Below are 12940 nucleotides of genomic sequence, written 5' to 3' on the forward strand. Positions count from 1 at the left end.
CTTAAACTGATCTGCAAGATCAGCCTACTGATAAAAGTAGACTAGTACCTCTCTTTATTGGGTCAACGTACTTTGTATATTTTCCAGATTCAGTACCTATTGAGCATCCCCACCAAATTTTCCATTACTTGATCTTCACCCCTCCCAATGATACATCACTTTATCTTTACTATTTGATACAGGAGGGAATGGAGGTTTAAAGAAAAGTAACTTGACAGCTAATAAGACAATTACCAGGGATTTAAGTGGATGATTTCTATTCCCCAGTGTCTGTTTTTAATAACATACTGCTGCTTCAATCGTTTTTTAATAAAATAAGAAATAAAGGGCATTTAAGGTGGTTCCCCTGAGAAGCCAGGATACGCCCCTTTACAAGTGCCTGCCAGGGCTTGACCTGGTTTGGAACCTTATAATCTGTCTCTCCTGGAGTGAATATTTTAGGGAAGATATAGCCACTGCACCAGAGGGTTCCCTTCAGTCTAAAACTGGAAATATTATTTCTTTGGTCCAACAAAGAACCTCTCTGGATAGACAACTTATTGTCTGCTCTCTAGCAAAAAAGGTTGAGCTATACAAGAAACTTTCAAAAACACAGATTAAAGGACAAAGTATTCTCAAAGACTGGAAATGCATAACAGTATTGCCCAAAATCATAGAATATATATTAGTGGTTCTTTTGAAAGCAAGACTCAAATCTATGAAATTGGAAAACTTCTTTAAAAAAAAAAAAAAAAAAGGCACTTTGTGAACTTCCAGGAAAATGGCAACTTTTAACCAGTGAACAAAGATAAACATTAAAGAGTTGGAGACAGTCTGATACAGTATCTTGCCCCTACTGAAAATCATACTTAACATTAAGATGAAAGTGTCCTCAAGGCATAATCTCTAACTTGGAGTCCCTGTGAATCTAGCCTTTGACAAAGTTAAATCACCTCTGTATTTATTATAAGATGTAAAGTCTACCTCATTATTTCTTTACCTGATGCACAAAAAATGCCAAGGTAAATATTTCAAATATACTACAGCAACAGCTTTGAAAGAAAGAGTGATCTCTGTTTTATCTGAAGTCACCACCTGTTACAGCTCTCCAATCTTCTCTGTAGAAAGAATTAATGCTAAACTATAAAATACATTCAATGTCTACCTATAATTTGCTTAGTTTCAAGGGCTCACCCAACACTAATTTCAGCCTTGCAGAGTTACTCATCATAAATAATACCTCAAAGAACCCATATCAGTAATTTAAATCTCAAGGAGACCTTTGGCCTGATGCATTTCTTAATATTTCTAAAGAAAAAATATAAACTATCACTTTTTCCTTGTGTTTAAAAAGGCATGATTATCTAGCTCATCATAAAAGGATTGAAAGGTATACAGAGAGAATAGTTAAAGTAATATGTAAAGATTTGTGAAAATGTTTTGTTTAAAAAAAAAGGTGCTATAAAAACAGTTGAATTGTTTTCAACTCAATATACTTGTTTGTAAAAAGCAAGAAATTGAAGTCATTTTACTTAACTTTCTTCTAAACATTCTTATGAGAGCCCTTAATTGCCTTTGAGAGTAGAAATGCCTGTATCTCTAAGCCAGGAATATTTGGTGTAACCAAGAAGGGAGAGAGATGGGGACCTTTAAAAAGTGTATGAAGGTTACAGCTAGGGGATGATGGTGATGGATTCTCAGGAGTCTTGCTTCTAGAAAAGTGTACCTTCACAGCCTGATGCCAGGCTAGAATGGTCATTTGGTACATGAATCTGGAACCTGGAATCTGCTGTCTTCCAACCTTCCAGAGGGAAGAAATAAAAGGCTCAATTTTAAATAGTATGTATATTCTAGGTGCAAGATCAAGAGTTCAACCAGACCTATGGTTCTCATCTGGGGCAATTTTGTACCCCACAACCCAGGATATACTCGGTACTCGGCCACGGTCAGAGAAACTCTTGATTGTCACTACTGAGAAAAGGAAATGGATACAAGCATCTAGGGGGACAATGCCAGTGAGCTTGCCAAATGTCCTATACAAAAGGAAACCACAACAAGCTTCTCACAACTAAGGATTACTTAGACTAGGCTAGACTGGAATAGCCTGCTGGGACAAACCATGAGTTCTAAGATAGGGTTGAAACTGACTTCTAGTCCTGGTAATCTCTTCCCATGCTGCTGCTGCTGCTGCTGCTGCTAAGTCGCTTCAGTCGTGTCCGACTCTGTGCGACCCCATAGATGGCAGCCCACCAGGCTCCCCCATCCCTGGGATTCTCCAGGCAAGAACACTGGAGTGGGTTGCCATTTCCTTCTCCAATGCATGAAAGTGAAAAGTGAAAATGAAGTCGCCCAGTCATGTCCGACTCCTAGCGACCCCATGGACTGCAGCCCACTAGGCTCCTTCATCCATGGGATTTTCCAGACAAGAGTACTGGAGTGGGGTGCCATTGCCTTTTCCGATCTCTTCCCATAGCCTTACTCCTTTCCTTCCTTTTTAGACTAGTATTTTTCAAAGTGTGATCCATGAGTAACCACATTCAGACTGTTTAGAAATAGAATACAGATTCCTGATCTCATATATGAGTGTCAGAACAGTGAAGGGAAAGTCTACGGTTCTCCATTTTTATTTGCTACACCCATGTGATTCTTCTACAGATTGAAATATGAGAATCACTACTTTACTTCTCTGTTGAGGTCATTCCCTTCTATATTTTCAACTACCACCTCTCTGCAGTGATTCCTCCAGGACTCTCAATGACCTCCCCCCGCCCCAAAAAAAAAAATGCAATTTCTATGAGGACAGAGACACTGGCTAGTTGTTCACTACTATATGTCCAATGGCTTGACTGGTAGACATGATGAAAGACAGCAAGAAGACACCTACGTGATAAAAAGACCATCATTTTTTGGAAGAGACAAGATAATGAAGAACAAAATTAGTGACCCATTTACCTGGTACTTCTACTTTCTGGGCCTTGTACTCAGTCTGTGGCACACAGTAACACATTTAAGCTTAAAAACAACACAAGAAAGTAGATACTAATATTTTTTTTCACTTTACACTTGAGAAAAATGGGGCTCAGCTGGGTCAAATATTTTGACTTCTACTGGAAGTCAGAAACCAGTTTGTGTTCCACTGAATGGAAGGTATACATGGATAAGAACGACCACTCCATGCCTACTTCTTCCTGTTTTTTTTTCAGATTCATCATATGATGTAGTAAGTAGACATCAATTGGGTAGGGATATAGATGTTCCTGAGAAATATTTTAAAGGGTGCTAATACAACTAGGAAGTACACCATTTTCCCCTCTCACCTCTTTTCTTCTTCCTGTGGGTAATGGGAGGATGAATACTTTGCAGTCAATTTGGACCAAAAGATAAATTTAAGAATGGAAACCTCATAATAAACAGAACAAAAAACTAAAGTCATAAGGAGTTTGGGTTCTTGATAACTCTTGTTTCACTATACTAGCACTGAACCACCCATAGACAGTATATGTGAGTGAGAAATTACTATTTGGATGTTTTATCATATTGTGCTGTGCTGCGTGCTAAGGCATTTCAGCCATGTCTGACTCTTTGTGACCATAAGGATTGTAGCCTGTCAGGCTCTTTTGTCCCCTTGATTCTCCAGGCGAGAATACTAGAGTGGGTTGCCATATCCTATTCCAGGACATCTCCCTGACCCAGAGATCAAGCCTGAGTCTTTTATGTCTCCTGCATTGGCAGGCAGGTTCTTGACCACTAGCGCCACCTTGGAAGCCCACATTAATATATAGCTGAATCCAAATTTAATTAAAACACATGAATTTTAAATACTATAATTGGGAATTAATAATTTAGAATACTTAATTTAAAGGTTATATTTCACACCTAAATATAATTAACATTTTAACATATCACAACCTTCATGTGCGAGGGCAAACGAAACCAGCCATGCCTCTTGGTCCTTATTTCAAATTCCTTTTTTTAAATAAATAATTAATTTGACTAATTCAGCTATCTGGGAAGAAATTCTATGTTTACATACCATAATCCTTAAAAAAAAAAGTCTACATAATGTATCAGAAAACTTAACAAAGTATATTTCAAAAAAACAGGGTGCTAAAGAAAAAATTACCTGATTTTAGGCCCCAAATCTTAGGTAAACAATATGATTTGAGATCTAGTATTTAAAATAACTTAAGGTGAGGGCAATGGCATCCCATTCCAGTACTCTTGCCTGGAAAATCCTATGGACGGAGGAGCCTGGAAGGCTGCAGTCCATGGGGTTGCTGAGGGTCGGACACGACTGAGCGACTTCGCTTTCACTTTTCACTTTCATGCACTGGAGAAGGAAATGGCAACCCACTCCAGTGTTCTTGCCTGGAGAATCCCAGGGACCGGGGAGCCTGGTGGGCTGCTGTCTATTGGGTCGCACAGAGTCGGACACGACTGAAGTGAACTTAGCAGCAGTAGCAGTAGCAAGGTGCTTTTATGTGGGAATAAGTGAGTGAATAATTCAGGGAATATTCTATGAATAAATGAATGACAGACTTCACAAATATTTACTAGAATTTCTCAGTGTGATAACTTACTGAAATGGAAAAAGAATGGTCAAGAAGCTAACCTAGAAAGCACACATTATGTGCTCAATGTGCCAGGAACCAGGGACAAAATTAAAAACATTCAGATACATTCCTATGCTTATGGAGCTACAGACTAGTTGAGGAATATAAACATATAAGTAAAGGAGTCCTCCAATGCACTTCATGTCAGGAATGTCAGAGAGAATGCATCATGCTAGGGGAGAAGATCAAGTTATGCTTCGTGAAACCATTACCCTATATCAACCACTAACTTTGTGACCCTCAGGAAGTAACTCAAATTCTCTGAACCTCTTTTCCCTAATATTTTTAATGGGGATAACAGTATCTCCTCCACAGGATGACTTGAAAGCAGACTGTAAAGTGCTTTTCAAATGCTTAGCACAGTGGGTGGAATATACTGAGCTCTAGTATCTTAGCTGGTTTAATAATAATTGTTATTTACTACATGCAATTGTCCTATTGTTCCTCTAAGTAGTAATAATATTTCATTTTATAAAGCAAAAATTCAGAGATTAAGAATGTTACCCAGTCAATAAAAGACAGAGTTGGTTTCCAAATTCACTTCAAATAACAATACCTAGCTTACAATTTTAGTGTCTACCTTAAGAGAATGTGATCGCATCTTATTTTTCGGATCTTTGCAATCAAAACCATGTAACTGTTACTATTCTCTGGCTTGGTTTTTACTCAGGTAAGATGCTAGGCCCTAAGGTAAATTTAAAATAAGTTTGCCTGGCACATCTCTAAGAACCACCCAGGGTGATGTTTGGCTAGATTGATGCAATAAAGGCCCAGTGACAGAGCTATATTTCTTTGGCTAAAAAAATCTGCAAGAATTAAAGTTATTTCTTTTATATTAATTTGCCAAAACTAATTTTCTTAGTCAATGGTAGGCACCGGCATCCTATCAGTCAACTGCCTCCAGAATGCGACAGTATCTCCAGCTCTGCCAAAGCAGTTATTGCTATCAATTGCACAGAGTTCAGAGATGAATATGAAGAAAAAGCAAGGTTCTCTATCATTTCTTGACTTCTAAACAAAGACATTCTCAAATGAAAAAATGGAGAAGATTCCAGCAATCTGGAATGGGAGAACAATATGGAATCGGTCAAAAGGTTAAGTCCAGAACTGACCCTCCTGGCTGTGATCCAGGGCCACATTCTCCCAGAGCACGGTTCATTCTCATGTCTTAGTCAAATGTAAAATACCTCTCTAGTGCCTCTCTCTTCTTTGAATATTTGTATAACTTTCTACACATACCAGTGGGGTATTCATGAAGAAAAATATGAGCACTTCTAAATGATTATTGATTCAAATATATAGCTATGTTATTAATATTTTTCAACATAGACCATAGACCCTACATTGGCATGAGGGCTTGATTTTTCTAGTCATGATGGGAATACACGTGCTCTGCCCCTCTCTTATGTCCTAGTCTTTGTGATCCTATGGACTGTAGCTTGCAAGACTCCTCTGCCCATGGGATTCTCCAGGCAAGAATATTGGAAAGGGTTGCCATTTTCTCCTCCAGGGGATCTTCTCAACCCAGGGATCAAACCTGTGTGTCCTGTGTCTCCTTGCATTGAACAGGAGGATTCTTTACCACTGAACCACCTGGATCATAGACCCCACATTGACTTGAGAGCTTGATTAATCAATATTTCTTTTCAATAGAAAAGAAAGTGAAAGTGACATCACTCAGTCATGTCCCACTCTTTGCGACCCCATGGACTGTAGCCTACCAGGTCCCTCCGTCCATGGAGTTTTCCAGGCAAGAATACTGGAGTGGGTTGCCATTTCCTTCTCCAGAGGATCTTCCCAACCCAGGAATTGAACCCAGGTCTCCCGCATTGTAGGCAGACGCTTTACTGTCTGAGCCACCAGGGAAGAGTTCTCCTAATTAAAATTAAAAAGTAGTCAAATGATTCTTCCAAAGAATACGAAGCAGAAATAAATGTTGCTCTGCACTATTGTCTCCATCCCTTACCTTGACACAAATTGGGAGCTGTAGAACTTAGCTCTGAACTTGATTAACTTCTTGCACTGATCCATGATGATGAAAGACACAAAGCAATCCCTTAAATGTTTATAGTCTCATGCCTTTTCTTCAAGCCATACTTAATAGCTTAGTAATTCTTTATATTTGACAACCACCATTATTTGAAAATTATTTTTATGCTTAACTGAAATTTAAACCAACTTTCTCAAGAACATTATGTTACTTTTATCCTATTTTTCCAAATCTTTAACTCTTAATATTTTCTTCTTTTAATTTATATCTTTTTCCAAGAATATAGAAAGAATGAGTCAATTTTATTGCCTGAAACTTTGCTATAGAAATGAGTCACCTGGCATGTTGAAGGTGAGATAGGGTAGTTAATTAGAGATTCCAAGAATATACATATGCTCTACAATCTCAGGAAATCACTACATATGCCCTATAGTCCTGATTCAAGGGGTCTGCAGTCTGGCCCATTTGCATTTTAACAGTCTCTTTCTGTGTCTCTTTCCACCTCTTTCTGTGTTTGGTTTGACATATGGGTGTGATCCTCTGACCATTTTGGGAGACAGTCATTAAAATAAGATTATGTCAGAAAGTTTTTCTTTGACTTCCAGTGCCCACCTACCTTTCTTACTTTACCTCTGATTTTTCTCCATCTTTCTACGCATCTCTAGCATTCTCAGGGCTGGTCAGCCCAGAATATATCTATACCATAATATTATGGCCATTCTGTTTCCCTCTGGGCTAATCATTTCTCTCCACAATTTAAAAAATTCCTATCTATTTATCTCTGAATATTCAAAGATATTATCCCATTAATGAAGCTTCCTCTCCCCCCTTCTCTACAGGAATCTCTAGATTCGTACATAGTTCTGTTAGAGTGATTATTATAATCTATCACAGTTCCTGATTATGTGCCCATTTTCCATTTCTACTTCCATGTCCATCCATAGGAAAGTGAATATCACATGTTATTTACTCACTAAATGTTTGTTGAATTATAACTGAACTTCTATTTCTAAAATTACCTCTGGGGCATTTTGGGGGAGGAAGGTAAGAGTTGCCATCTGTACTGTTGTTCTCTTGAGACAAACCTAATTATATAATATCTTTAACTTCCTTTAATAGTTTAGATTATTCCACAAAAATTTACAGAAGTCCTACTTGAATTTTTTTGGGAAATTAGTTCTAAGAGAGCCTTCTCTGTTTTGTAAAACTGAATCTGATCCTACAACTTCCTTATTTCCATATAGTAAAGTTTAGTTTTAGAAAGTGATTTCCTGTGATAATATATTCTAGAAATTAATCTCAATTTCATGATAGAATATTAAGAAACATTTCACTGGATGATGTAAACCAAGTCCTTAGAATTTAGGATAGGTAATAAAGCAGTTCTACTCATGGAATTCTTGGCTTTTAGAATGGCCAAAGTAATAATCTAGAAGGAACTTGGATGGCAAGAAATACAGGAACAGTGCCCTCTAAGTGATACAAAGTATACAGTGAACATCATCTGAGTCTACAGCAACAGAGAGGCTTTCACATTTAAATGTGCTCCTATGTCAAAGTGGGTAAAAAAGTGAAGTGAAAGTCGTTCAGTTGTGTTCGACTCTTGCAAGCCCATGGACTATATATAGTCCATGGAATTCTCTAGGGCAGAATACTGGAGTGGGTAGCCTATCCCTTCTCCAGCAGATCTTCACGACCCAGGAAGGGAACGGGGGTCTCCTGCATTGCAGGCAGATTCTTTACCAACTGAGCTATCAGGGAAGCCCAAAGCGGGTAAATGATGGCTAAATCTATCACCTCTTTCCAAGTGTATTAGGGAAAGAGACTTGCATAATCACTGTCTGTTTGAGAACAGAGTCTGACATGATTCCTATTCAGTGCAAGAAACTTCCATTTGCTTCAGAAAACCATACTGGTTACACGAATTCTCATTAGCTTATGGGCATTTCTATGACTATGCAACCTGTCTAAACTTGTCAGTGATAGAGCCCTTGATTTTCCAAAGGACAATCCATTTCCACCTTCAACAGAAAACCAGAATGTCCCAGAGTTACAGCTTCCTTCTGTCCCCAATTCTTTCATTTTATTTACTTCTTTTCCACAGCTGTGGCTGTGAGTGATCATATGACCTCTTGTGTAACTGAGAAAATAGCAGCCTGATTATATTTTAACAATCATTCTAAGTAATTCACTTGCAGCCTCTTCATATATTATAAAGTCAGCATATAATTAAGGGGAAAGGGGCTCAAAATGTATGGGACTGAACTCAATGCAAAGACTTTTTATTTTGATATATGACATCTCTCAACACAGGTTATTCTATGCAAAATGTACAATTCTGTGGGCTTTTGATCTGAAATATTTCCCTTCCCACAACACAAATCTAAAATGCTTTGTTCAAAGTTAGCTGAGGGCCTCAGCTTCTCACAAAGCCTTCCGAGGACAATCCAATCCAACTCAGCCCACAGGGATATCTCTTAGTTCTTTGACACTTATTGTCTTCACCTCTCAGTTGTTACATGGTATGTGTCTAGACTTCCAAAAAGGTTTTACATTCCTCAAGAACAGGAGCCAGGTCTTATGTGTCATTTGTCCTTCATAACATATAGTTTAGGATTCATCAATTCCCTACTCACCAACTCTTCCCAATACCACAAGGGAATTCCTGTAACAATGCATAAGTAATTCTGAATTTCAGAGTCCCAATGAGACCTAGCTCCATCTATTACCTAGTGTGTACGGATATTTTATTTCAAATAATCTAACAAAATTAAGAAGTTAAAAAACAAGTTAGTCTTCCAAATGAACACATAGCTAATCATCAATCGCTTGATAATGTCCACTTAAAAGAATAGGAACTACTATTATTAAACAAGTAAGACTATATCAGATATAGGGTACATTTTGAGACTAGGTTGGAGTGAAATTTTTCTTCAGGTTTGAATAACTCTATGTCAACTACAAAAATTAGACCTCATCAACTATACAGTCTTTTCCCCATAAACCATTTCTTTGAAAACATATAAAACAATGTAGCTTTAGAGCAGTATTACTTTAGAATATATCCTTTAAGTCATCTCTCATCATTTTAGATGAGAAAACTGAGGCCCAAGTATGTGTCTGTGTTAGTCACTAAGTCGTGTCCAACTCTTTGTGATCCCATGGACTATATAGTAGCCTGCCGGGCTCCTCTGTCCATGGAATTCTCCAGGCAAGAATACTGGAGTGGGGTACCATTTCCTTTTCCAGGGGATCTTCCTGACCCAGGGATCGAACCTGGGTCTCCTGCATTGCAGGAGGCCCAAAACATCAAAGGCATTTACTTTGAGTCACCTAATTAGTCACCGACAGAAATAGGAGTAGTGCACTAGTGTTCAGACATCAGATTAATGTAACTTTTGTTACATGTGACTCTTTTGTTTAGAGCACAATATTTGTATGTATTTTAAATTATAATTCAAATACATACAAAATGGATATAAAAACACTGAACACCACTTTCAATGAAACATGCACATGAGAGTATACAAGTGCATGCACACTGCATTCCATGATAGATTCTCTGAATTTACACGAGTGTACAACACAACCATTCTTAACTCACGAAGTTTAAAGATGATTGTATTCCAAGGGTTTGTAAAATATGAGCATTTCTTACCTGGCAGCTGTATGAGGGATTGATAAAAGACATGAAAAACTTGAGCTATTATATGATTAGACATCAGACTTTTTTTGGCACTAGAGGTTTACTCCTACCTGGGGTTCCAGGATCTAACGCTTTTAATGAAAAGAAGACCAGAGACTTGAGAAGGATCACCCAACACAGGAGGTTTCATCACCTGTTGCCCACATTGCAGTTTTAAGTGGACTACAGGTGATTATCACCTACATTTTCCTCTGGGCCAGTTATGACTCCAGTTCTACTTTTTGTGCCTAAAAGCTTCACCATTGTAGTTGCTTCTTTAGGTTAGAAATCTTAGCTGGGAAAATAGCTTCAGCAGTGACCATACCACTTTACCCCAGGTCATGAAAAGGACAGTATCTTGTGGGGAAGGACCCCTGTGGGAGAGGGCTGGAGGGTCTACACATAACAGAAGAGCTGTGGATGAGAATGGACGTCTCCTTTTAAACTGCCCATATTCTCCAATACCAATATTCATAAATAGCTGGTTAACTAGGGATTTGAAAATAATGAATGATAAGCACTTAACTCCTTTCATAATACCTATGATTCAAACTGAGATGTGTTTTATCCCACCCCATGAAGAGTAACAGGGCCTCAGATTCTGATGGTCAAAACTTTTAAGAAAACATCCACCCCAACACCCCTTAAAGATATAACCATCTCCATGAACTTCCTTTGCCTCTCATATATAAAAGTTGATATCTTGATAGTTTTAATAGGTACCCAGGCAAGAACAAGGAAAATGTAGAAACATGCTCACTGCAGTTGATCTTTTCTTTCTAAATACTTAGGCATATAAAAGAATTAAACAGCAACAATGGAAATCTGAATATAACAAAGAACAGCAGCTTTTTACAACAGCATCAGTGTTATGATATATAACAAAAAGGTAGCAAATTTGGTTGAAACACATTGAAATGGTTGCACCCTTAATCTTGCAAGGGTGGTGACTTTTTTTCTTATTAAGTATTTTAGCTTTTGCATTGCAAAGTTTTCATTTGTTTATATCAGAACCAAGTTTTTGACAATTCTTGTGTATCAGTTTCTTTACCAATTTACTCTACAATTTTTAGAAGAGCAGACTGATTCTCTGGCCAAACATCAATAAAGGGTATTCTCTCATCCTGAAATCTTTCAAATGAAGAAGAATACAGTCTTCTGATTAGCCTTACTTTAGAGAAAGCTTACTAAATGACTACAGAATGGGTTCATTCCATGTATGCAATGACTCTCCTTCCCAAAGGGAAGAAAGACTGAGAAATAAAGGAATGAAAATACCATTTTCAGCTTCTCAAGTTTAGATCATCATTGGAGAGTATATCTGTATTGTAGAATTCTTGACTTAAATAAAGAATAAATAAGTAGATCTTTTGCCCCAAGTTGGTTAAAACAGTAAGTAAAGAGGGCTTGATTGGTCACATTTGACTTCATCAAAACGCCATCCCCCTGCTTTCAAAATTAATGTTTACAATGAGATAGTTTAGATTAGAAAGTGAAGTTACTCACCATAGAAGAATCACTGCTTCCACTCCCGATCGGAGCTCCCTCAGCACAGGTTGGGAGGTGGGTAGAAAGTTGACTAGCCCTGCCCCCATCTATGACATCACAATCTACCTCATAAAAGGTAGTGAAAGTGCTCTGAATTCCTGTCTGATTTCCGAGAGATACAGAAAAGAAAGAGTGAGAGAGAGAGCAAGAGAAAAAAAGAAAAAAAAAACGTACCCTATTGGGAAGGGATTAGGGAGGTGGAAGAGGGAGTGAGTATTTGGGAGAAAAAGGCCTGTGAATGAATTAAGTACTGAAAGAGATATGGGTGGGCCTCCGTGGTATTAAGCAGCCCGGCCCTTTGGATTCCTCATTGGTTCTTTTGAACAGATAAATTAATCATTTGGGAGAAGGAGGATGAAGGAGCATCCCGCATCGTCAGGCACTGTAGGGGAAAACTGTAGTGGGGTTCAAAGGGAACGAATCCCCTATTTAAAGCATTGAAGATCACCAAGAAAGAAAGCAAGGGCTGAAACTCTTAACGACTGGAACAGCAAGTGGGGATTGTCAGATGTCTTTGTTAGAAGTTCCATTGCCCTGCTGCGTGACCTTCAGAAAGCTCTGGGTCTCAGCACACTCAGCCAGTACCTGGTGCTAAGGGGGTACTTACCTCTTCCATTGGGTTCACTGAGGAATTAATGCACTCATTGTTGCTAGAATGGCATTTTTAAAAAATTTCTCCTTTTTGCACTCAAGGGTGAGTTTTGTGATGGGCACCATTGAAAAGATAAGCCAATAACCAATGTCGAGTTTGACTCTTGGAATTTCTACCTCTTAAAATGTTATCTCTGACATAAAATACTACTGACAATCTTGACAAAGTTTTTCTACGTGCACTGAATATAACATACTCCTAAAAGGGAGAGTTAGCTCTCTCTTCAAACCTGGAGAGAAATCAAATGGCAATACTGCTACAATCACAAGCACCTATGCAGGTACTTTCAGAGGTCAAGTTCAGATGACCCACTAATGCTCAGTGACCAAACATTTTTGTTACATGCAATTCTGCTATAGTCACAGAGTTACAGCTTTGTTTAAAGTCTGAATATATATATATAGTCAGGCAAAATGGGAAAATAATGTGATCTAAGCTTTTTTTTTCTTTTCTAATGTAGATTTAGAGCTTTG

At 38.1% G+C, this 12940-nt stretch overlaps 1 protein-coding gene across 5 annotated transcripts in view; it reads right to left on the reverse strand.

Annotated features, from left to right (window-relative positions):
- CTNNA2 (catenin alpha 2) overlaps positions 1–12940 on the reverse strand; it is a 1361081-nt gene that overhangs the window by 20190 nt on the left and 1327951 nt on the right. For 3 of the 5 annotated variants that reach the window (NM_001372104.1, XM_005212780.3, XM_059891303.1), the window contains one exon: positions 11774–11917. The exons of the other annotated variants lie outside the window; for them this stretch is intronic. In NM_001372104.1, the coding sequence (NP_001359033.1) occupies positions 11774–11917 (144 nt within the window). The remainder of the gene's footprint in view (positions 1–11773; positions 11918–12940) is intronic. 5 annotated transcript variants of the gene reach the window in all.

This window comes from Bos taurus, chromosome 11 (genome assembly GCF_002263795.3).
Source record: "Bos taurus isolate L1 Dominette 01449 registration number 42190680 breed Hereford chromosome 11, ARS-UCD2.0, whole genome shotgun sequence".
Taxonomy (NCBI): domain Eukaryota; kingdom Metazoa; phylum Chordata; class Mammalia; order Artiodactyla; family Bovidae; genus Bos; species Bos taurus.